The 26,746-nt window shown below is 37.8% G+C and overlaps 1 protein-coding gene across 9 annotated transcripts in view; it reads right to left on the bottom strand.

Moving 5' to 3' along the window:
• Nucleotides 1–368: 368 nt before the first annotated feature.
• The window catches only part of LOC137244066 (serine/arginine repetitive matrix protein 1), a 46,390-nt gene continuing 20,012 nt past the window's right edge, over nucleotides 369–26,746 (bottom strand). For 8 of the 9 annotated variants that reach the window (XM_067772563.1, XM_067772568.1, XM_067772565.1 and 5 more), the window contains 4 exons: nucleotides 2,870–2,961; nucleotides 2,421–2,802; nucleotides 1,940–2,350; nucleotides 369–873 (listed from right to left, as the gene is read on the bottom strand). In XM_067772563.1, the coding sequence (XP_067628664.1) occupies nucleotides 736–873; nucleotides 1,940–2,350; nucleotides 2,421–2,802; nucleotides 2,870–2,961 (1,023 nt within the window). In that variant the 3' untranslated portion in view covers nucleotides 369–735. The remainder of the gene's footprint in view (nucleotides 874–1,939; nucleotides 2,351–2,420; nucleotides 2,803–2,869; nucleotides 2,962–26,746) is intronic. The other variant, XM_067772570.1, reaches the window with a different exon arrangement.

Raw genomic sequence — 26,746 nt, 5'->3', positions numbered from 1 at the left:
GTAAACACTACAGTAATCTGGTAGGCGAAAAGAGACCCTTTAGACCCAGATCCGGCGAAAAGAGGCCTGCTCCCACCTTCCCGTCAAGCTTAGAACCATCCGTGAATATATTGATGGCACCCGGTACCGTATGTGTTTGTATGTCGGGGTTGATTCTGGATAGGTAAGAGTTTAACCTGTTACAGTATCCAGAACGAAGTTGAGCAAGAGTGACACGCGTTTCCCTGGGGAGTATGCGTTCCTCTTCCGCGAGTTTTGGATACTTTTCTTTGAGTACTGGATTCACCGGGCAATTCCCGGCATAAAGGTCCGACGCCTGTTTGTGGAGTTCACCAAGGACCTGTTTGTTTAAACGTCATGACTTATTGTGAACTTGTTTACTAGTTTATTTTGATTATTACACGGTTTCATATCATACATAAAAATACATAATCATTATAACATTAATAATTTCAAAATATTTATTTAAGTATATACCTAAAACATTCTAAGTTTATATTTATTGATATTTATAAGTTACTTACTTATGTAGTTGTTTAAGACTCTATACATTTTAAATGTACCATATTATTAATGAAAGAGCGCAGGTAGCAACACAATGAATAGAAACTTTATTCTATTCTAACAAGCTACCATCACTTTTTGATGAACTAGGCATATGCGCGTGTGCACGTTAGAAGTTCTAAAATAACTTCTTAATCTGCGATAAACGAATGAATACAAAAATAAGTATAGCTAATTTAGGCGATGCGAAATAGGTAGCTTCTTACGTCGACGACGGGCCATCTGCTGACGTTCCCAATACTCGTAATAGCGTTCTTGTTTTAACCATTCTTGGTATTTATACCACCATTCCTCCCATTTTATGTAGTCCTATAAAAAGATAGTTTAAACAAATATAAATTTTGACTTGGTTCTTATGAGCTTTACACCGATTTATAATCAGACCAATTCTAAATATTCTCGCGGAATTTTGTTCTCGCGGATTTTTTTATTCCCGCGGAAAAATTCCTCCAATTCTGTTCTCCTAGGGAGAACAATAATTGGGGAATAGGAATTTCGAATTTTCGAAGTCAGCTGTTTTGTCAATTGAAATTTCGTTGCACATTTCTTCTTTTGTTTAAAAAATTGAAAAGTTTATTTATTGTTGCAAATTTGTTGGAAATTAAGAAATAAAATATAAACAATGCACAGTATTTATAGCATTTCATGTGGTATTCACTGAAATGAGTAATGAATTGGTGCCACAGCAACATCAACAGCGGAACATAAGAAGAAGACGGCCGCATAACACAAATCTGCCGGAGTTGCCTGCTTTCATTCAGCAAGGCAATTTTCTGGCGTCCAAGTTGAGTTGAATTCGTCCTTCGTCATATGCCATAATCTATTTAAGCCTTATTAAAAAATCCTTGGCCAATTTCTGGATGGCTGCATCAAATATGTATACCAAAAGCTCTACCGTTGCTTATGATATACTTTTCGACTTAAAATAAAGAATATTGTGGTTGTAGTTGTTGTTGTGTTAACAGTTAGAATATTGTGGTAGAATGTAAATACATATTTTAGCACAAATTTGTACAAATAAGTGTTCTTTCTTAAAATAACCAATTTCCTTTAACTATTTTGATGCATTCCCTTTAATTTAACTAGTGAAAAAACTCCTATGAAATGGCAGAGAAATCTCCCTCTCCCTCACATTCATAATACCTACTTTTCTCCCATAACCGGTTTCCGCTTTTTCGAACATTGTTCAGAATAGGAGGAAAGGGAGAAGTGAAAAAACTCACAAGGAATTTTTATTTAGAATACGAGGAATGGGAGAAGGGAAAAACTCGCACGGAATTTTGGTTTAGAATTGGGCTGATTATGTTATTGTTATAAAATGAATATTTTTTTATTGTGTTAAATACCGAACAAATTTGATAACATCCTTACATACCTTTAAATCTAAATCGCGTAAATAGCCACGACTTTTGTAATAGTCATATCGAACGCGCACGTCATCCCAAGACAGCATACCCGACGGTGCTGTGGTTGCAAGTTCTTCCGGAAAATGTCCAGCCGGCGCTGGCGAATACGAATAACGACGCGGTGGAGAGCCGAGTCCCTCTTCGATCATAACTTTTAAAGCCCCCCCGGTGGAGTCTTTAGTTATGCGCATATTTTCCATATTACTGCGGTCAATACTCCATTGTGCCATTTTGCCAAAACGCTCGGAAAGTGTTAAACCGGTGGCAGCAATAAACGTCGGCAGGGAACTATCACTTTCTGAGCCACCCGAATCATCGGAGTCCGATGATGAATGCTGCTTCTTGCGCTTTTCCCCTTCAACTTTAATACGCGGACGTACCTATGAGTAAAGTAAACAAATTGCAATTTTATTGCATTTCCAATTATTGAAATAATATTCGATTTCCTACTTCTCTATCTTTCTTCTTTTTCTTAGACGCTGCAACTGCTGTTGAAGTAGTGGGAGGCTCTGGAGGCTCTGGCGGACGATTCTTAACACGCGTATCAGCAGATGGTGAACGACGACTTGGTCGTGCAAGTTTTAAACGGCCGTCTGTTGGTGCCCGATCTAAACTACGATCATGACTAAAACGACGATTTTTTTCTTCACGGAATTTTTCTACGGGACGCGGATTTACCGGAGGTGGAGTATTTGGACGAGCATTCATACGAGACGAGGTGTGACCACCGGGAGGTGGCTGACCTCCACGATATTGTAAGGAACGCGACGACGATTTCGGCGGAGGCGAACGCGGACCACCTGGTAAACGCGTATGCGGCAAAGAATGTGACCTGCAAAAAGAACATCATGAGTAAGTACCATAGTTATTGTATCTAGTTGAGCTTTGTATATACATACCGTGATCTATGATGAGGTTTTGGTGAACAAACTGAGCATGAATCATCGGAGCAGCTGCTTACAGAACTGTTAGAACGCGAACGACACGAATTCTAGGGAGAAAGAAGAGTTCATTCAATATCTGTGGCAATCTGCTGAGGTAGCTTAGCTCTATGTGTAAAAAGTATTAAAGTAGTTAAAGCTCGTAATATTATTTGGTTAGAAGGTTCCAAGGACCAAGTTGGTCCCGCTACTAAAGCCTGGGAAACCAGCTAACGTAGGTGAGTCACATCGTCCGATATCTCTTCTATCGCCAGTGGCAAAGACGCTTGAAGCCATATTGCTCACTTATTTCCAAGCACATTTGCAGCTAGCCCCTCATCAGCATGGCTTCAGAAAACTCCATAGCACTACCTCCGCGCTAAATATCATTAGCACCCAGATAAATTGCGGTTTGAATCAATACCTCCACCATAGAACAGTACTCGTAGCGCTAGACCTATCAAAAGCCTTTGATACGGTCAACCATGGCTCGTTACTGCAAGACCTGGAAGGGTCTACCCTTCCCCCATGTCTTAAAAGGTGGACCGCAAATTATCTGGGTGGTCGGCAGGCATCGGTGCAATTCAGAAACGAAACATCAAAACCAAGGAGAATTAAACAAGGGGTGCCACAGGGTGGTGTCCTATCCCCACTTTTGTTTAATTTCTACATATCTAAGCTACCTTCACCACCGGAAGGAGTCACAATCGTTTCCTACGCCGATGACTGCACAATAATGGCCACAGGCCCAGGCCCAGAGATCGATGAGCTATGCAATAAAATAAAAGGCTATCTCCCTGATCTCTCCAGTTTTTTCGCCTCGCGAAACCTGGCATTGTCACCGACTAAATCTTCCGCGACCTTATTTACAACATGGACGCCCAAAAATGTCGACCATATTGAACATCCACGTCGATGGCACTACGCTACCGACTGTCCTACACCCCAAAATCTTGGGTGTGACGTTTGATCAGTATCTACATTTTGGTACGCACGCAACCGCAATTGTTCCGAGAATTCAGAGCCGTAATAAAATCCTCAAATCCCTTGCTGGATAAAGAAACGCTCATGACCACACACAAAGCAATTAGCCAGCCGATTACGTGCTACGCGTCACCCATATGGTCGCCAAGCCTAAAAACTTCCCACTGGAAGAAACTACAGGCCTGCCAAAATACTGCTCTCAGAATCGCCACGGGCTGTCTTCTTATGTCCCCAGAACACCATCTGCATAATGAGGCGAGAATACTCCCCATCAGGGAGAGAAATGAGATGCTGACCAAACAGTTCCTGTTGAATACCCAGAAACCTGAGCATCTCAACAGACATCTGATTGATGAACCAGCACCGCCTAGGGGCTTAAGGAGTCATCTCCGTACGCATTTTGAGGAAATACGGCACCTGAGAACCCAGCCGTATGAAGCAAAAAAACACAAGCAGATCCTTGGTGAACTCCATAAACAGGCGTCGGACCTTTATGCCGGGAATAGCCCGGTGAATCCAGTACTCAAAGAAAAGTCTCCAAAACTCGAGGAAGAGGAACGCATACTCCCCAGAGAAACTCGTATCACTCTTGCTCAACTTCGTTCTGGATACTGTTACAGGTCAAACTCTTACCTATTCAGAATCAACCCCGACATCCAAAATGTATGCCCCGCTTGCAATGTGTCCCCACATGACACCAACCATCTCTTTAATTGTAATGTGGAACCAACGCCTCTAACACCCCTTTCCTTATGGTCCACCCCTGTTGAAACAGCAAGTTTCCTTGGACTCCCGTTAGAGGATATTGATGACAATTTGTGATCGGTCGCGGGTGTTAGGTGGGGCGAAGCACTGCTACAACAACAACAACACGCGGCAAACAAATGCATTATTTAGGAGGTCGGGGCAGAGGGAACAATCAGAACTGTCACATGTACACGAAGATTTTTTAAATTACGCCACAAAACATGATTCGGCAATGATGTGTCCAACATTTTACTAAAATATTTACACTTCTCTCGCTTTATAATAGCAGTGGTCTCGTTCCGGATAAGCTTGTATTCCGCCAATTGGTTTCATTGCGGTTCCTTTTCCAAACGGAGTATCTTTTATTACGCTTGATGATCATTGCTCGAACTGATCTGTTGAACCAAGGGCAAGAGGGTTTACCCTGATAGGCACGTACCGGAACATGAGCTGTATAGACATCCCAGGATACCGTTCAAAAATCTTAATTTTTCATGTACCGAGCTTAGACCCCAACAAACCGACCAGTTAATTTGAGCAATGTCATTTAATAGCTTATTTACGTTCAGCATTCGGTAATCTGGGAAAAGGGGCGGACTAAAAACTATATCATTGTCATTAAACTTAATGTCAAACGAACAGAAAATTAGGTCATGGTCCGAGACAAACGACATTTGATCAAACTTTAGAACAATTGACTCATCATACACAATGAAATAATCGAGAAGACTAGGACAGCAATTTTGCCCGAACCTTGTGGGAACAGACATGTTAAAAGGTTTACATTAAAATATCCACATATAATAATATCAGTAAAATCAACAGCGACTGAGGACAACATTGTAAAGTATTCCTTAACACTACAACATTTATGAGGATTATAAACACACTGTTACCGTCGTTGCAGTTATGCACGTAGCCAAGCGGATAAATAAAAGTCAAATTTTTAATAGAACACTGTGCTTTTAATTTCAAATATCAGCTGAGGACAAAATGACTACTGCCGTTTTAGTTTCCTATTAACAGCTATTAACTTTATGTATATACATATGGATAAAGAATAACGTGAAAGGAGAAAATAGGATAAAGACTTAATACGTATGTCCATGTGTATGTATATTAGTTAAATGAATGTGTATAGCGTTATTAGTTAAATTAAATAAAGTAAAGTACTGCATCCTTAACTAGACCTTAGACGGCGGTAACACACACGATAAAAGAACTTTTGACAATGGACCAGACACTTCAACTAAGAAATGCTCAGTACCGCTATCAGATATACCTGATATTAACCGACTCCTAAGATACTTTCTACAATATATAACTACACCATCACCCTTTTTATCCTTCCTATCCATCCTATACAGTACGTAGTCCTTTATGTCAAAATGGGCGTCCTTGACTTCAGGTCTAAACCAGGTTTCGGATACGCAAATAACCTCAACGCACGACGGTTCGAACACAGCTCTAATAATATCCATTTTTTCGATGTTCATTGCATTCGCATTGAAATGAACAACATTAAACCCTTTTTGGCATTTGCATAATATGTTTAGCATAGCAATGCTATTGTCTTCAATGCTATTCGAATATATATTGTTTCCAAACACTAAAAGGAGAGGAAGTAGGGGCTAAAGCAACTTTAAATGATTGAAAACACAAATACCGTAAAAACAAATACGAACAGAAAATTTGCGCTATCTTCACATAACAAAAATAAAAATAAATAGAATACAAAAAAAAAAAACAAACAAATATATAAGCTTAGGGCTACCAAAACTGCTCCAGATCCTCTTCACATGAGATCTTTGTGGGCTGCATGGCTTTGTCGCTACCTTGCCTGATATAAACACAGCCACGAAAACTGAGGTATAAAGGAATCGAGATAGATATAGACTTCCATATATCAAAATCATCAGTACCGAAAAAAAATTTGTTTGAGCCATGTGCGTCCGTCCGTCCGTTAGCACGATAACTTGAGTAAATATTGAGATATCTTCACCAAATTTGGTACACTAGCTTATCTGGACCCAGAATAGATTGGTATTGAAAATGAGCGAAATCGGATGATAACCACGCCCACTTTTTATATATATAAAATTTTGGAAAACACAAAAAACCTGATAATTCAGTAAATGATACACCTAGAATGTTGAAATTTGACATGTGGACTGATATTAAGACTCTTGATAAAAATTTGGAAACATTTTTCAAAATGGGTGTGGCACCGCCCACTTATGATAAAATCAATTTTACAAATATTATTATTAAACATAAATCAAAAATTGTTAAACCTATCGTAACAAAATTCGGCAGAGAGGTTGCCTTTACTATAAGGAATGCTTTTGTAGTGTCAAATTGGGTTACTGCATTTAAATCTGGCAACTCCCCCTCTAATAAAAAAAAGATGCAGCCATGCATGTATGCACTTGGCATTACTGGGTGAGAGAGTCGAATGACGGAGAATTCTGATTGGCTGAATCCTCCGTTAGTCGACTCTATCACGCCATCGCATCATAAGATTTTCCCGTTATGCGTTTTTGCATACCGGCAAAGTTGCTTTGAGGCGTCAGTATTTTTTCTACAGTTTGAGTTTGGATTGAGCCGGCACGACATGAACACGCGAAAAATGAAACGTAAAAGAAATAAAAGTTTTGAACAGAAACTAAAAGACTGAAACTGTTATGTTAACGGGTACAAGTTTAATAATAGTTATATAAATAAACAAACGAAAACTTCACATATATTGGAAATTAAAAACTAAATAAAACAAACATAAACCAAATAAAATTAACCATTAAATTAAACAAAGAAAAGAATATATTTTTATTGTCGTGTGTGTGTGTGTGCGTGTGGCTGCGAGCCCAAAGTTGAGTGGCATCAGCATGCCACTTTACATGGCGACCGTGACACAATCTGCAGATTGTAATATAGTGGAAAAACTGGACAGTCTAAAATTTTACATATGTAAAATGCGTGAAGATTGTAATAAATGTGCTGAAAAAAAAAAAAAACACTATGAAGTGCCGTAGAGTGAAACCCAAAATGTGTGGGTATATGCCTCATCATTGGACTCCTTTATTGGACCATTTTCAAAAAATTACTACAAAAGCATAAAATCAATAAATTACAAAAATTGTTCAAGTCCGAAATACTGGCGAAAACAAATCAAAATTTCTACTCAAACTACGAAAATTTACTACATTACTTAATATTAAATCCTAACAAATTTCGACATTTTCAACTAAATACATGGAAACTTAACCCTACGCAAAAAATGCAAATATGTCATAAATATCACGAAATTTATACAAACTACTTAACAAATTATCTACAAACAAATTTTCGTAAAACTTTTAAATATAATAAAGCCACGGCAGTTTTGGCTTATATACATATACATATATGCTGGTGTGTACAGCTAACAAAAGCGCTAAAGCCAATCGCATGGTTAACGGCACATAATCACGCCAGAAACAATTTAATATAACGGCGAATAAATAATGGCGCTAAAGCCGTGAAATCAACTTTATCAGCAGAGAAAGTCCGGGATAGCAAACGCCGACAGAGGCATCTCCAACAAAAAAGCAGCAGCGGAGGGTATATTGGCAGCAGTGCAGCACCATGAAAAAGCAGTACCAGAACGGCAGCAGAAAGGGGTAACTGCCGTAAATGTATGTATGTAACCATTTATTTCTATTTCTAATTATTCTTACATATATTTCTACTAACATTGATTAAAATTTGAATAATAATTCAAAGTAAACTAAATTTTAAATTTCGAGTTTTGCGTTTTGCCATAAGGCCGATCATAGCAATAAACAACTATATATTTTAAGGTGCCTACTAATAAATTTCAAATGCCCTAACGATACAAATATTCAGCTATTGATTTGCGTTGCAAATTTACTTGAAACTTTAGTGTTTTGGCAATATTTAAACCAGTTACTTTTCGGAAATATTTGAAATTTAGTGGTTATAATAATATGGAAATTGCATTAAGCTTATAAAACCGTGAATTTTTGTTTATAAGTCATTTAGAAACGCCTACGAAATGGTTTTGAGAAAAATTAAAATAATATTGAATTTATCACAGCAAATCCGTTTCTAAGCCTCTTTAAATCAAAAATTTATTATTTTTATAATAAAATCGTCCTCTGACATGCCAGGAAATGAAATTTTTGCCTTCATATACAAAATTGAATTTAACTTGGAAACAATAAAATATTTTCATTCATTTCGTTCGATTGCTATAGGAATTATAGAAACATTTTGGAAATTTTATTAAAAGCGGTGCGTCCGTGATATAATATACGTTATACTTTTCATACCTTCAATATAAAGCGATGTGGTCGTAAACATCGCCGTATATTCGGAAAAATTTTGGTTAGGCTTGTGAAAACAAGTGCGGTTTTTTATATTTTTTCCAATAGTCCAAAAAAAAAATATACCAGCCTGTTTCGGTTTTCACAAAATAAAAGAAAACCGGAACACGCTTGCCTATTTCCTTTTGCAAAGCCCATTCTGGGGGGCGAGAAACCACAGACCAAGTGTCCTTTTTAGGACAGCCTGTCCATTGGTTAGCTAGCGGGGCTAACCTAGTGGGGGACAGTCGGTAAGTCCGACTAAGTTCGGCACGGAAGGGGGGTAGGCATTTCTCTAGCCTATAATTTAGAGAAAATCCGCAGACCGGATGTTCCTTTGTTTTCAAAAAAAAAAAACAAATTATATAATTTTCTTAACCAGACTTACCATTTTATAAAATTCATACCAAACGCGACAAATATTAACAGGATTTTCAAATAATATTTACAAAATATTTACCTGATTTACAAAATTTTTTCTCTTAAAATAATTTTCAATAAAATTACCCTGTTTCAAACACATGTCCGATTCTGAGGGCAATTCCAGCGATAAATCAAGCCCTAAAGGAAGGTGTTCACTAGCTCGTCAAGAAGATTTTTTAGGATTTAATGACTCAGATATCGCAGAAAATAATACTTCAAATTTTCAGTCAGGAACTGACTTTTCCGATTCTCACTCTACTTCAAATTCTTCCAATTTGCCTTCAACAAATAATTCTTCAGATTTACAATCGAATAACAATATTTCAATCATGGCAACCTCAGAACAGAAAAAGGTGTTCATTACCAGTTGCGCCTCAATTATTAGGGACAACTACAGCGGCGATCCACTGGCATTAGAATCTTTTATCGACAAAATAAAATTAATTGAAATCTTCTCAGATGAAAATTTAAATAGTACTTTTATTGCATTTTTGAAATCCAAACTTGAGGGAAAAGCACGCGAAGCATTACCAACCGTAATAAATTCAGTCGATGACATAAAGACTGCCTTGAGAAATAGAATAAAACCCGACAACTCGAAAGTTGTTTCTGGTAAAATCGCGTCTTTACATGTCATCAATAATAACTACTCAGACTTTGCTAAGCGCGTTGAAGAACTATCCGACGCATTGGAACGTTCTTTGATTATTGAAGGTATGACACAAGCCAAGGCACATGAAATGGCCGTAGAGCAAACAGTGAATGTGTGCAGGTTGAACACTCGTTCAGAATTGGTCAAATCCATCCTGGCTTCAACTACCTTCAGTGATTCAAAAGACGTAGTTGCAAAAATGATAGTCGAACGTAATAATGAGGTAAAAGAAAGACAAGTACTAGCATTCCGTACTCGTGGTAATTGGCAAACAGGTTTTCGAGGAAATTATAGAGGTAATAACTTCAATAATAGGTACAACAATCCAAATGCGAGATTCAACAATAAAAATAGAAATAATTACAACAATAATAATTACGGGTACAATAATTCTAATAGAGGTAATAATGACAGATATAGCACTAATAGAAACAATCAGCCTAGTAGTAGTAACGATCTGGCTAATAATAATAGACGTTCAAATTCACGAAGTAATGCCAATGTACGCGCTTTAAACGTGAACGACCCTCAGGAGCGAACACTGGGGGATCGGAATCACGATTTAGACAATTAAACGAATCTTCTTCAAAAATATTAAAATCCATCTACTGCTTGAACCTTAATTATTCAGATTTTATTGAACTTCAATGTAGCGATTCCTACAAACCATGTACTTTTCTAGTAGATTCACAAGCAGATATTTCTTTAATCAAAATTTCAAGTTTATATCAAAATTGTAACTTTAATACTAACGAAATAACAAACATAACAGGCGTAACGCCTGAAACAATTTCAACTTTAGGAACCTTAAAAACCAACTTAATTGCATATAAATCCTTAATACCGCATACTTTACATGTAGTTAACGACGATTTCAATATACCTTCAGACGGAATACTCGGCAAAGACTTTTTAAAATTTAATAAATGCATTATTAATTACGCAAGCGATAGTATAACCATTAATACCGGATTAGATAACGCAAATATACCAATTTTACACGGCACAAGTAACGATTCTTTAGTTATTCCTCCGAGATGTGAAGTTTATCGGTTATTTAAATTACCAAAATGCGATAATCCTGTTTTTGTAGACTCGCAAGAAATCTGTAATGGTGTTTTTACGGCAAAGTGCATTGTTGACACAAATAATCCAGTTATAAAAATTTTAAATATTACTGACGAAGTAAAACATGTCAACAATTGCAATATCGTAACGGAAGATGTCACCAACTACAATGTCTACAAAATCAATGAAACTTCAAAAGATCAAAAACGCTTAGAGGAATTAAAGAAAATTTTGAAAAATCAAATGCCGGGTTATGCTCAAAAACAATTACTAGATTTATGCTTAAAATATGCCGATGTATTCGCTTTAAAAACTGATCGTATGACTTTAAATAACTTTTACGAACAAAAGCTACGTTTAACTGATAAAAATCCAGTCTATATAAAAAATTATCGTTTACCATATACACAACCTGAAGAAATTAATAAACAAGTCGAAGATTTAATGCGAAATGATTTAATAGAACCCAGCTTTTCTAATTATAACAGCCCTTTAATTTTGGTGCCGAAAAAGGATCCTACAGGCCAAAAGTCTTACCGTATGTGCGTTGATTTCAGAGCAGTCAACAAAAAGCTTATCGCAGACAAATTTCCGTTGGCACGCGTAGACGACATACTCGACAATCTTGGCAGAGCCAAATATTTTTCGACTTTAGATCTTTTTTCTGGTTTTCACCAAATACCACTTCATGTTAATTCTAGAGACATTACATCTTTCAGTACAGATCGAGGAGCTTTTCGTTGGAAAGTTTTACCTTTCGGTTTAAATATAGCACCAAACTCTTTTTCACGTATGATGTCATTAGCATTTTCAGGCATTTCGCCAAATCAAGCTTTTATGTACATTGACGATGTTATCGTCATCGGATGTAGCGAGACACATCACCTCAAAAATTTAGAAAAAGTTTTCGAAACCTGTAGAAAATTCAATTTAAAGTTAAATCCCAACAAATGCAATTTCCTTCGTTCTGAAGTAACTTTTTTAGGCCATAAATGCACCTCCAAAGGCCTGCTGCCAGATGACTCAAAAATAGACGCAATTAAAAAATACAATAAGCCAAAAGACAAAGACGCTGTTAGGCGATTCGTTGCATTTGCAAATTATTATAGGCGTTTTATACCTAACTTTGCGTCACTGGCAGCCCCTTTAAATCGTCTAAATCGAAAAAAAGTTGAATTTGTTTGGGATGATGCTTGCGAAAATGCTTTCGAAAAATTAAGATTATCATTAATGTCTCCTCAATTATTACAATACCCTGATTTTTCAAAAGAATTTATTATCACTGTAGATGCATCTAAGAGTGGTTGTGGCGCTATATTAAGCCAAAAGCATGGAGATAATGACTTACCGATTTGCTTTGCATCAAAATCTTTCAATAAAGCCGAACAGAAAAAGGCAATCATAGAATTAGAACTTTTAGCAATACATTTTGCTATAAAACATTTTCGGCCGTATGTCTACGGTACACATTTCACGGTAAAATCAGACCATAGACCATTAGTTTATCTATTCAATATGAAAGATCCTTCCTCGAAACTCTCTAGAATCAGATTAGATTTATCAGAATACAATTTTACAATTGAATATATCAAAGGAAAATCGAATGTTGTGGCTGATGCTCTTTCGCGTATAAGTATAGACGAGATTAAAGATTCGACAAAACACGTTTTAGCCGTTAAAACGCGATCACAAACTAAACAACAAGAATTACAAAATGAAAAAATAAGTTTAAATGATACGACCTCTAACGATAATAAAGTACAAGTTTATGATAAATTTTCATACGATTTTTCAAAAAAGATACCGCGAGTAAAATCAACAATACAATATAATAAACATAAGGAGATCTCCAATTTACAAATTTATGCGCATTTAAAACATAAAAAATATAATTTACTTAATATCGTGACTGCTAACGAAATAACGAATTTAGATGAGTTACTTTCGAGGCTGGAAAAAGCAGCCGACAATCACAATATTAAACAATTAGAATGGCCAAAAAATGATTTATTTTTCAATAATTTTTCAATTACGAATTTTAAAATCCGCGGAAATGAAATTTTAAAATCATTACAAATAATATTGACGGACCCTGTAGAGACCGTAACAGACAATGAACAGAAACAAAAACTTATGACAATTTATCACGAAGATCCACTGTTAGGAGGCCATTACGGAACAAAAAGGTTATATGCCAAATTAAGAACTAAATATTACTGGAAAAACATGACACGTGATATAGCGAAATTTGTGAAAAATTGCAATAAATGTCTTTTAAATAAAGTGAGACCAAAAACAAAAGAAAATCTTGTCCTTACTCCAACACCCTGTAAACCATTTGACATAGTGATTATCGATACAATAGGTCCACTTCCAGAATCAAACTATGGTAACAAGTTCGCTGTTACTATGATTTGTGACTTTTCTAAATACCTGGTAACAGTAGCTGTACCAGATAAATCAGCAAAAACTATCGCATGTGCTATTTTTGAAACCTTTATACTAACATATGGTACAATGAGAGCCATTAGATCCGATTTAGGGACGGAATACAAAAATGAATTATTCTCCGAATTAACAAAACTTTTAAAAATTAATCATGATTTCTCAACAGCTTATCACCACGAAACTGTTGGTACTGTTGAAAGAAACCATAGAGTCTTTAACGAATATTTACGTGCATATCTAGATGAAACGTATTCAGATTGGGATACGTATTTGAAGTATTTTACATTTTTACATAATACTACAAGTAGTTCGGTTTTTGATAATAAATTTACTCCTTTCGAATTAATATTTGGCAGAAAATCTACAATGCCACATGAATTACAAAAGGAACAAATCGATCCGATCTATAATGTAGAAAATTATACAAAAGAACTAAAATATAGAATGCAAAAATCTCATAAAATGGCAAGAAATTTGATTAATAAACATAAAATTAGAAATAAAGAATTATACGATAAAACTGCTAAGCCTTTAGAAATTAAAATTAATGATAGGGTTTTAGTGGAAACAGAACCGAGAAATAAACATAGAAATATATATCAAGGTCCCTACATAATAAAGAATATCGATGGACCAAATGTAAAAATTTTTGATGAAACTAATAAAATTGAAAAAATTGTACACAAAAATCGTATACAAAAAATTAATTAAATTGATAGCCGAAAATAATCTTTAAATATAAACCTACTTTAAGAACACGCCAATGAAGGCCAAACTAAACAACCTGTTAATGTTAATTTTTAATACGGCCTAATGTACAATATTTATATGTTAAATTGTAATACTTAATAAATATATATTTTACTCAATTTAATAATAAGCATACATTTAAAAAAAATAGTAACGGCTCACTTCAAACTAAAAACATTATTTTTTTACATATTTAATTTTCTTATAAATTTAAATCTTTAATCCTAGTAAAGCCTAAAGAAGAATGTGGCAAGACTGATCACCTTGCCAAATTCTTCTTTTCTAAAGGGGGATGATGTAGTGTCAAATTGGGTTACTGCATTTAAATCTGGCAACTCCCCCTCTAATAAAAAAAGATGCAGCCATGCATGTATGCACTTGGCATTACTGGGTGAGAGAGTCGAATGACGGAGAATTCTGATTGGCTGAATCCTCCGTTAGTCGACTCTATCACGCCATCGCATCATAAGATTTTCCCGTTAAGCGTTTTTGCATACCGGCAAAGTTGCTTTGAGGCGTCAGTATTTTTTCTACAGTTTGAGTTTGGATTGAGCCGGCACGACACGAACACGCGAAAAATGAAACGTAAAAGAAATAAAAGTTTTGAACAGAAACTAAAAGACTGAAACTGTTATGTTAACGGGTACAAGTTTAATAATAGTTATATAAATAAACAAACGAAAACTTCACATATATTGGAAATTAAAAACTAAATAAAACAAACATAAACCAAATAAAATTAACCATTAAATTAAACAAAGAAAAGAATATATTTTTATTGTCGTGTGTGTGTGTGTGCGTGTGGCTGCGAGCCCAAAGTTGAGTGGCATCAGCATGCCACTTTACACTTTGAAGAAAAATTTACGAAATCGGTTAAGGACCACGCCAACTTTTATATAAAAGAATTTTAAAAGGGTCGTGGACGAATAAAATATGCTATATCTTTTTCAAAAAAGAACTTTATATCAATGGTATTTCATTTCCCTAGTGGATTTATAACAATAAATAGGAAAAACTTCAAATTTAAAAAAATGGGCGTGGCACCGCCCCTTTTATGACTAAGCAATTTTCTATGTTTCGGGAGCCATAACTCGAAGAAAAATTAACCGATCGTAATAAAATTGGGTACACAAATTTTCCCTATAGCAGGAAATATTTCTAGGAAAAGTGGACTAGATCGGTTAAAGGCCACGCCCACTTTTATATAAAAGATTTTTGAAAGGATCGTAGACGAAAATAATAAGCTATATCTTAGCGAAAAAGAGCTTTGTGTCAATAGAATTTTACTTTCTAAATTGAATTATAACATTAAATTGGAAAACACTAAAATTAAATAAATGAAATGATAAAATAACAAGTAAGGAAGGCTAAGTTCGGGTGTAACCGAACATAACATACTCAGTTGAGAGCTATGGAGACAAAATAAGGAAAATCAATCTGGGGTAACCCTGGAATGTGGTTGTATAACATGTGTATCAAATGAAAGGTATTAAAGAGTATTTTAAGATAGAGTAGGCCATAGTTCTATGGATGAACGCCATTTAGGGATATCGCCATAAAGGTGGACCAGGGCTGACTCTAGAATTTGTTTGTACGATATGGGTATCAAATGAAAGGTGTTACTGAGCATTTTAAGAGGGAGTGGGCCTTAGGTCTATCGGTGGACGCCTTTTCGAGATGTCCCCATTAAGGTGGACCAGGGGTGATTCTATAATGTGTTTGTACGATATGGGTATCAAATGAAAGGTGGTAATGAGTACTTTAAAAGGGAATGGGCTTTAGTTCTATAGGTGAACGCCTTTTCGAGAAATCGCCATAAAGGTGGACCAGGGGTGACTCTAGAATATGTTTGTACGATATGGGTATCAAATGAAAGCTGTTAATGAGTATTTTGAAAAGGAGTGATCCTTAGTTCCATAGGTGGACGCCGTTTCGAGATATCGCCATAAAGGTGGACCAGGGGTGTCTCTAGAATGTGTTTGTACGATATGGTAATCAAATGAAAGGTGTTACTGAGCATTTTAAGAGGGAGTGGGCATTAGGTCTATAGGTGGACGCCTTTTCGAGATATCGCCATTAGGGTGGGTCAGGGGTGACTCTAGAATGTTTGTACGGTATGGGTATCAAACGAAAGGTGTTACTGAGCATTTTAATAGGGAGTGGGCATGAGGTCTATAGGTGGACGCCTTTTCGAGATATCGTCATTAGGGTGGGCCAGGGGTGACTCTAGAATGTGTTTGTACGATATGTGCATCAAACGAAAGGTGTTACTGAGCATTTTAAGAGGGAGTGGGCATTAGGTCTATAGGTGGACGCCCTTTCGAGATATCGCCATTAGGGTGGGCCAGGGGTGACTCTAGAATGTTTGTACGATATGGGTATCAAACGAAAGGTGTTACTGAGCATTTTAAGAGGGAGTGGGCATTAGGTCTATAGGTGGACGCCCTTTCGAGATATCGCCATTAGGGTGGGCCAGGGGTGACTCTAGAATGTGTTTGTACGATATGGGTATCAAATGAAAGGCGGTAAGGAGTATTTTAAAAGGGAGTAATCCTTAGTTCTATAGGTGGACGCCTTTTCGAGATATCGCCATAAAGGTGGACCAAGGGTGACTCTAGAATGTTTGTACGATATGGGTATCAAACGAAAGGTGTTACTGAGCATTTTAAGAGGGAGTGGGCATTAGGTCTATAGGTGGACGCATTTTCGAGATATCGCCATTAGGGTGGGCCAGGGTGACTCTAGAATGTGTTTGTACGATATGGGTATCAAATGAAAGGTGGTAATGAGTATTTTAAAAGGGAGTAATCCTTAGTTCTATAGGTGGACGCCTTTTCGAAATATCGCCATTAGGGTGGGCCAGGTGTGACTCTAGAATGTTTGTACGATATGGGTATCAAACGAAAGGTGTTACTGAGCATTTTAAGAGGGAGTGGGCATTAGGTCTATAGGTGGACGCCTTTTCGAGATATCGCCATTAGGGTGGGCCAGTGGTGACTCTAGAATGTTTGTACGATATGGGTATCAAACGAAAGGTGTTACTGAGCATTTTAAGAGGGAGTGGACACTAGGTCTATAGGTGGACGCCTTTTCGAGATATCGCCATTAGGGTGGGCCAGGGGTGACTCTAGAATGTTTGTACGATATGGGTATCAAACGAAAGGTGTTACTGAGCATTTTAAGAGGGAGTGGGCATTAGGTCTATAGGTAGACGCCTTTTCGAGATATCGCCATTAGGGTGGGACAGGGGTGACTCTGGTATGTTTTTGTACGATATGGATATCAAATTAAAGGTATTAATGAGGGTTTTAAAAGCGAGTGGCCCTTAGATGTATATGTGAAGGCGTTCTCGCGATATCGACCAAAATGTGGACCAGGTGATCCAGAAAATCATCTGTCGGGTACTGCTAATTTATTTATATATGCAATACCACTAACAGTATTCCTGCCAAGATTCCAAGGGCTGTTGATTTCGCCTTGTAGAACTTTTTCATTTTCTTCTACTTAATATGGTAGGTGTCACACCCATTTTACAAAGTTTTTTCCAAAGTTATATTTTGCGTCAATAAACCAATCCAGTTACCATGTTTCATCCCTTTTTTCGTATTTGGTATAGAATTATGGCATTTTTTTCATTTTTCGTAATTTTCGATATCGATAAAGTGGGCGTGGTTATGGTCAGATTTCGCCCATTTTTTATACCAAGAAAAAGTGAGTTCAGGTAAGTACGTGGGCTAAGTTTAGTAAAGATATATCGGATTTTGCTCAAGTTATTGTGTTAACGACCGAGCGGAAGGACAGACGGTGGACTGTGTATAAAAACTGGGCGTGGCTTCCACCGATTTCGCCCATTTTCACAGAGAACAGTTACCGTCATAGAATCTATGCTCCTACCAAATTTGAGAAGGATTGGTAAATTTTTGTTCGACTTATGGCAATAAAAGTATTCTAGACAAACTAAATGAAAATGGGCGGAGCCACGCCCATTTTGAAATTTTCTTTTATTTTTGTATTTTGTTGCATCTTATCATTATTGGAGTTGAATTTTGACTTAATTTACTTATATACAGTAAAGATATTAAATTTTTTGTTAAAATTTGAATTAAAAAAAATTTTTTTTTAAAAAGTGGGCGTGTTCTTCATCCAATTTTGCTAATTTTTATTTAGCACATATACAGTAATAGTAGTAACGTTCCTGCCAAATTTCATCATGATATCTTCAACGACTGCCAAATTACAGCTTGCAAAACTTTTAAATTACCTTCTTGTAAAAGTGGGCGGTGCCACGCCCATTGTCCAAAATCTTTCTAATTTTCTATTCTGCGTCATAACGTCAACCCATCTACCAAGTTTCGTCGCTTTATCTGTCTTTTGTAATGAATTATCGCACTTTTTCGGTTTTTCGAAATTTTCGATATCGAAAAAGTGGGCGTGGTTATAGTCCGATATCGTTCATTTTAAATAGCGATCTGAGATGAGTGTTCAGGAACCCACATACCAAATTTCATCAAGATACCTCAAAATTTACTCAAGTTATCGTGTTAACGGACGGACGGACATGGCTCAATCAAATTTTTTTTCGATCCTGATTATTTTTATATATGGAAGTCTATATCTATCTCGATTCCTTTATATATGTACAACCAACCGTTATCCAATCAAACTTAATATACTCTGTGAGCTCTGCTCAACTGAGTATAAAAAAATGAAATGAAATGAAATGAAATTGTGTACACAAATTTTCCTTATAGCAGAAAATATTTCTAGTAAAAATGGACGGGATCGGTTAAAGACCACGGCAACTTAGATATAAAACAAGTTTAAATAAAAAGGTCGTAAACTAGAACAATAAGCTATAACTTAGTAAAAAAAGTTTTGAATCAATGATATTTCACTTATCAAGTTTTATTGTAAGAGGAAATGGGGAGACATTTTTTTTAAACGGGCGGTGCCACGTGTTATGTAGAAACACGGGTTATCTGAAATGAAATGTACAATTGAAGCTCACGCTGAGTATATAATGTTCGAACACCCGAACTTAGACACCTTCACTTGTTCAGTTTAACCTGAGCACTCTGCTGCTCATCTCAGCGGCCGAAATGGCAGAGTAAAACTTTAGTCAACTTTAACTGGAGTTTAAACTCGTACTGAAACCCCGGCCCGATATTATTTAATTAAGTTATCAGTATATAATTTTTTCAATGCACTTTCACCTTTGTACCGAGTATGGCCGACTTACAGTTCAGAATACATATATACAGAGTTTTAAGACTCGAAGTATGGACCCGGGGAGTATTTGATTGGATGTCAATTGACAGCCGCTTAATAGAGATTCAATACATATTAAATTTTATTGCTACATAAATGAACAAATGTAAGGAAAAATGTGGATCGCATGTGTTTTTATGATATAGCTATCAAATGAAAGGAATGGACGGCTTTTTCAGTGCAATATCCTGATTCGCCAGGTATATTGCACACAGTTGAATGTTTGTGGCCAGTGTAGTCGAAATATTCCTAAATAGGTTTTTTTTCGCACCTCTCCCCCTTTTTTTTTATTTATTCACGGTCTTTAAGACCTAGTTTAGTTCCTAGCACGAGCATTCGTGTGAGACAAGACCATAAGCTGCGGACCTCCGTGTTCACCGTGTTCCAACACAAAACTTATAAGACTGTGCCATCTTCTTTTTGCCTTGGGGGGTTATCCGTCTTTTTGAGGAAATATCATCTCCCACTATAAGACACAACTTTAGCCTTTGAGCCACACTTTAGATTTCATTAGAAGCAATTTAGATTACCACAATTAAGGGATGTGGCCAATCTTTTCAACTGGGAGGTGACAGGCCGCCTTTCTGCCTTCGTCGACGTCACTTTCCTAGATGCTCCTCTATGCTGCCGAGCTACGTAGCCTATAAGAGACTAAGGGAACCTTAAAACGTTCGACCAGAGATGCCGCCCTCGAAATTATAAGCTGCCTGGGTCGATATAATTGGGTAACTCACGATTGAAAATCGTTAATTTTGCGCGTGGGCGCTGTACTGCTTTATGAAATTTGGATAAAATTTTCAAAGCCTATGCGAAATGAAAAGTACGCCGCAAATTAGAAGATAAGATCCGCCTAAGTCTCCTCTGAGTTATATTGCGTCAGTTTAATTATTGTATTAATTAGAACATTGCACTGAACTCAACCCAATGCAAAAGTACTTACTCATGCCTTTCGTCGTCTCTTTTTCGTCTATATCTCGGAAAAGAGTTTCATTTAATATCCATAATTTCCCCAGCGATAATGTCGAAAATAAACGTTAAGTTTTGAACAGAAAGTCTGACTTCGAGCAGCAAAATGTGGATAAGCTTGCACCTAGCAATATAGCGAAAGAACGGATTATCAAATTGAAGAGCAAATCGAATGAATTGAGGTTGAACCTTTTCCATACTCTAACTTAGATTTCACTAAAGAATTATACACAATTTTCTCCCCAGCGGGCTAGGGGGCTTAGAATATACCAGCGGTAGGTATGCCTGTCGTAAGAGGCGACTAAAATACCAAATTGATTCAAGGGGTTGCCAGCGCAATATATAGCTTCTCCAACCCAATTGTCAACCTAACCTAGCCGTTGCGAATCCTGTTTGATTAACAGAAGAGGCTTTGGCGACCCCGAACTCATGATGGCTCTAGGGGGTGGGAATGCGTTATGGCATAGAAGGTTTCATGTGGTCATACCAAATCGTTCCCACGATGGTCGGACTAGTATCTTTATGGTGCTTGGTACCGGAACGTACCGGATCTGCATCCGGCAAAGAACCATCAACATCGCTACAACAACAAAAACATACAAAATTTTCCTAGTATATGGGTCCTTAAAGTACTTCGCGTACCGCCTTAAAAAAGCTAAATTAACATAAGCCTTCGGTAAGTTAACGTGCTTAACAAAATTGAAAGAAGAGTAAAAAATCGCTTCCCAAGGCCGTCAGTTCTATGTACCGGAGCGACTCGGGATTTTTCCCGGCCAAGGACTGCCATTTCAGTGTAACCCCATTTAATTTGTTGCATCCCTCCCACAAATTTTCATCCTCCCAGCAGCTCCTTGCAGCGGGACTGCTCCATATTCTCTTGCTCGGGGAAGGTATCGTATGAAGCAAAAAAACACAAGCAGGTCCTCAGTGAACTCCACAAACAGGCGTCGGACCTTTATGCCAGAAATTGCCCGGTGAATCCAGTACTCAAATAACAGTACCCAAAACTTGCGGAAGAGGAACGCATACTTCCCAGGGAAACGCTAGTCACTCTAGCTCTACTTCGTTCTGGATACTGTAACAGGCCAAACTCGTTACCTATTCAGAATCAACCCCGACATACAACATGTATGCCCCGCTTGCAATGTGTCCCCACATGACACCAACCATCTCTTTGACTGTAATTTTGAACCAACGCCTCTAGCACCTATTGGATGGGGCGAAGCACTGCTACAACAACAACCCCCAGCTCCGTAAGGATTGGGAAGCATCAACAGTGGTCTTGCCGTAAATGCGGACAAGACGAAGTCTAAAGTTCTAAAGACCTCCTGCTGGGGGTATAAAATCAAGAATGGGAAGCATTTCGTTTATATGGGAACCAGCATTAAACTGTAATTAAGTCAAGCTAAATAAAACCGTGGAGTACCTCAGGGCAGTATTCTTGATCCACTACTGTTTGTGCTTTTCATAAATGATATTGGTTCCTGCTTCTACTCCAGTTCTCTGCTATTTGCGGGTGGTCTTAAATTTTTCCGTACAATCAATGCCCCTTCAGATTCCCGCCTTCTGCAAAGTGACCTTAATAATGTGGATGATTGGTGTCGCGCCAATAATCTTTTCTTAAATGTTAAAAAATGCTTTAGTGTGTCTTTCTCAAAATCCATGAGCTCCTATTCTTCGTTGTACTCTATTTCAGGCATCCAGTTGGCGTCAATTAACGAATATGTTGATCTAGGCGTTGTCTTTGACTCAAATTTCACATTCACCAATCACATATGTTATGTGCTCCCAATGGCTTACAGGAACCTTGCTTTTATTCGCAGATATGCAAGGGACTTTAAAGATCTGTATACTAAGAAAGCCCTATATATATCGTTAGTGCGCTCCAAACTGGAATTTGCTTCCAATATCTGGAACACCATCTACAGCAATCATTCGGCCAGAATAGAAAGAGTTTAAATTAAGTTTGTCCGTTTTGCTTTGAACTCCATACATTTTGATAACCCGCTGCCTTCTCATTCTTCTCGTTGTCAATTGATAAATCTGCAATCACTTGAAGCGAGGAGAACGGTGCACTTGGTTATGTTTGTGTACGACTTAATTGTGGGCTCTTTGGACTGTGGGACTCTTCTTGCGAAAATATCGTGTAATGTGCGCAAAAAAATCTGCGCGCATTCTTGCCTTTTTGAGTTCCTGTAGAGCAAATTACTTTAATTTTAGCCTAAGTTACCGCGCCCTTACAGAATTAAATAAGCTCTCTACTAGATTAAATATTGATTTTTCTGCGTCCAGAGATACATTCAAGGCTTCCATTGACTTACTCTTTACATAATGGTGTACCTATTGTTTATATTGTAACGAATTTGCTTGCAAATCCTCTTATTTGCAATCCTCTGCTAAGTTCGAATCACTAAACTGTTGAATAAATAACTCCAATTTGTAGTAATGCAAAATGGCCTTTATTAAAGTACTTCACAATAACAAACTGTGCAACGAATAGCTTGCTTAATAACCACACTGATTGATAGCTCAATGAAACTCTACTATTCAAAATAACACTGCTATTGCTCGCTAGATATCGTCTTAATCAAACTGCTTGACAACTCAAATCAAACTGAATTACTTCTTACTCGCCTGCCCCGCTTTTATAGTTTACGCTGCATACTTCTAGGCTCTTCGATTTCCAGAACTTACCAACTATTTCGAGTGTTTATAGTTCTCATATAGTTTCTACTTGTTTACAATTTTCTACTTTTCAGCGTCTCTCAGATGTATGTGAGTTTGTAGTTTAGTCTCTCGCACACACATAGGCGTATAAGTAAATGCATATGTGTGTGACATCTCTTTCGGCTGCCTTATATATGTGTATACATGATTTGATTATTGACGTAAATACTGCTTGGCATGGCTTTAGCATCGCCTTAGTGATGGTATAGTTTAGTGATGCTAATATCCGTGACACTGCCCTCCACCTAAGTCTGATCGTCCCGATCAGACAAATCTCCCGATCTAACTGCCGCTAGCATCTCCAAATGTACCACTCTTCTAATCCGTGGTTTCCCAGTGGTTTGTATGCGGTAGATGGTATCACTGATCTTCTTCACAACTTTGTACGGGCCTTCCCAACTGCACCGAAATTTGGCTGGAACACCTTTTCGCCGGTGAGGGTTGTTTAACAGTACCAAATCTCCCGCCAAGAAACCTTCCGAATTAAAGTTCTTGTCATGCCAGTGTTTCATCTTACTACTCGTTACCCTGGGCCGTTCTTTCACACTCTGTTGTTTGGTCAATGAACCACTTCGTAGAGCTTGCGCTGGACGGATTTGCTTTGCATAATCGGTATCGTTCCCACATTTCACAACAGTAGTGTGCTTCGGCTTGAAACTACCCTCGCATTCTTTCTCGGAAATTCGTTGCTTCGTTTTCCTGCGTCTTTTAGGTTTTGTCAATGCCAGTGTTTCTCTCGCAGGTACTTTTGATTTTGATTTATTTGGCCCATTCGATCTATCAACTTTTGCCTCTGACTTTCGTGGTCTTTGTCGAGTCTTTTCCACCAGTACCCGATTACTGCTGAACCCTTTTTCCAGACTAAAGTTAAGTGGTATGTCCTGGTTCTTATAGCGCATAATTTTTCTCCGCATATCGATCCTGACGTCATGGTCAACCAAGAAGTCCACTCCCAATATGACTTCATCAACGATCTCCGCCACAACGAATTTGTGTAGAACCATGACTTTCGCAATTAATACCTCACATACCACTTCGCCTTGGACTTGATTATACTCGCCTGTGACCGTACGCAACCTTGCTCCAGGTAATGACTTTACTCTCCAGTAGACCAAATCAGATCGAATTAAGGAATGAGATGCCCCCGTATCTACAGTCAGTAAACGTTCCTTTCCATCCACATGTCCTCCGACAGTAAGATTGTTTGACCTTCTTCCAATTTGTGAGATAGAGATTATGGGGCATTCAATTGAGGGAGCCAGCTGTCGCCCCTTGCGGCTGACTCGCTTTAGTTTAACGATTGAGTGGACTTGGAGATTTGCTCATCTCCTTCAGCTCCGCGTTTACGGCCACCCACATTGTTGGAGCTATTGGGACCGGTGCTGCAATGTCGTGCAATATGACCTGGGTTGCCGCACTTGAAACATTTAATAACTCCGGCATTTTTCTGTTGTGATCCCTTCAGTGCTTCCAGAATTGTGTCTACCCATTCTGGCCTTTCTACTTCTACACGATGAGCCTTATATGCTGGTTTACTTAATAGGGAGGCAGTTTCCTGGGTCAATGCATGTGATACCGTTTCAGCAAATTTCAGTTTTGGGTTCGCGTATGTAGCTCGCTTCGTTTCCACGTCTCGTATGCCATTTATAAAACTCTGGATTTTTACCCTCTCGGTGTATTCCACGGGTGCGTCCGCATTTGCGAGATGAGCCAACCTTTCAACATCTGAAGCAAACTCCTGCAATGTCTCATTTGCTTTTTGGTAGCGGTTTTGCAACTCAATTTGGAATATCTGTTTTCTATGCTCGCTTCCATAACGTCGTTCTACAGCAGCCATCAATGCTTCATAATTGTTCCGCTCTCCTTCGGGAATCGTCTGTAGGATTTCCGCTGCTGGCCACTTCAATGCCACGAACAATGCAGCAACTTTATCTTCCGCATTCCAGTTGTTCACTGCTGCGATCTTCTCAAACTGAAGCTTGAAGACCTGGAAAGGAACAGAACCGTCAAAAGATGGGGTTTTTACCTTTGTATTACTCGCTGAAGCAGCCGGCCGATTAAGTTGCAATTCCTGTATACGACCTCTCAACGCATCCACCTCTGCCTCGAATTTTTCTTCAAACTGCATTATTTTTTCGTCCATGCGCGCTTCGAGTTTTGATGATATACGCGCCCCTTGTGCTTCTAGTTGTACTGTTATGCGTGTCTCTTGTTCTTTCAGTTGGGTTGCCATATAAGTCTTTTGTTCTTCCAGCTGTGATGACATATTTGTGGATATTTGTGATGACATTTCTGTTATACGTGTTTTCTGTTCTTCCAATTGTGATGACATGTTGGTAGATATTTGTGATGACATTTCGGACATTTGTGCCGATATTGCAGCCAATATCATGCTCAGGTCTGTGTTCGCCATTGTCTGCGGTGTTTCGTTTTTCTCTTCAATTTTTGTTGTCTCCTCGCCATCAAGATGAAAGACATGCTCTTCCACATCAATTCCTTCTGCTTCCATTGCTTCTCGTAGCCGTGTCTGAAGTTCGAGTTTAACGCCGCTTGTATTCAATCCACGGCTCTCCAACTCCCTCTTCAGTTGCTGGATCTTCAATTCACTGAACTTTGCCATGTCCTTGTTGTCCTCTGGAATTTATTCAACAATTCCTCTTCTGACACCAATTGTAACGATTTTGCTTGCAAATCCTCTTATTTGCAATCCTCTGCTAAGTTCGAATCACTAAACTGTTGAATAAATAACTCCAATTTGTAATAATGCAAAATGGCCTTTATTAAAGTACTTCACAATAACAAACTGTGCAACGAATAGCTTGCTTAATAACCACACTGATTGATAGCTCAATGAAACTCTACTATTCAAAATAACACTGCTATTGCTCGCTAGATATCGTCTTAATCAAACTGCTTGACAACTCAAATCAAACTGAATTACTTCTTACTCGCCTGCCCCGCTTTTATAGTTTACGCTGCATACTTCTAGGCTCTTCGATTTCCAGAACTTACCAACTATTTCGAGTGTTTATAGTTCTCATATAGTTTCTACTTGGTTTACAATTTTCTACTTTTCAGCGTCTCTCAGATGTATGTGAGTTTGTAGTTTACAGTCTCTCGCACACACATAGGCGTATAAGTAAATGCATATGTGTGTGACATCTCTTTCGGCTGCCTTATATATGTGTATACATGATTTGATTATTGACGTAAATACTGCTTGGCATGGCCTTAGCATCGCCTTAGTGATGGTATAGTTTAGTGATGCTAATATCCGTGACAATATTTATTATACTCAGTTAAGCAGAGCTCACAGAGTATATTAACTTTGATTGGATAACGGTTGGTTGTACAGGTATAAAGGAATCGAGATAGATATAGACTTCCATATATCAAACTCATCAGTATCGAAAAAAAATTTTATTGAGCCATGTCCGTCCGTCCGTTAACACGATAACT

This window comes from Eurosta solidaginis, chromosome 3, assembly GCF_040869045.1.
Source record: "Eurosta solidaginis isolate ZX-2024a chromosome 3, ASM4086904v1, whole genome shotgun sequence".
NCBI lineage: Eukaryota > Metazoa > Arthropoda > Insecta > Diptera > Tephritidae > Eurosta > Eurosta solidaginis.
The sequence above is the reverse complement of the archived record's forward strand: the minus strand, read 5'-3'. Positions and strand labels throughout refer to the sequence as shown.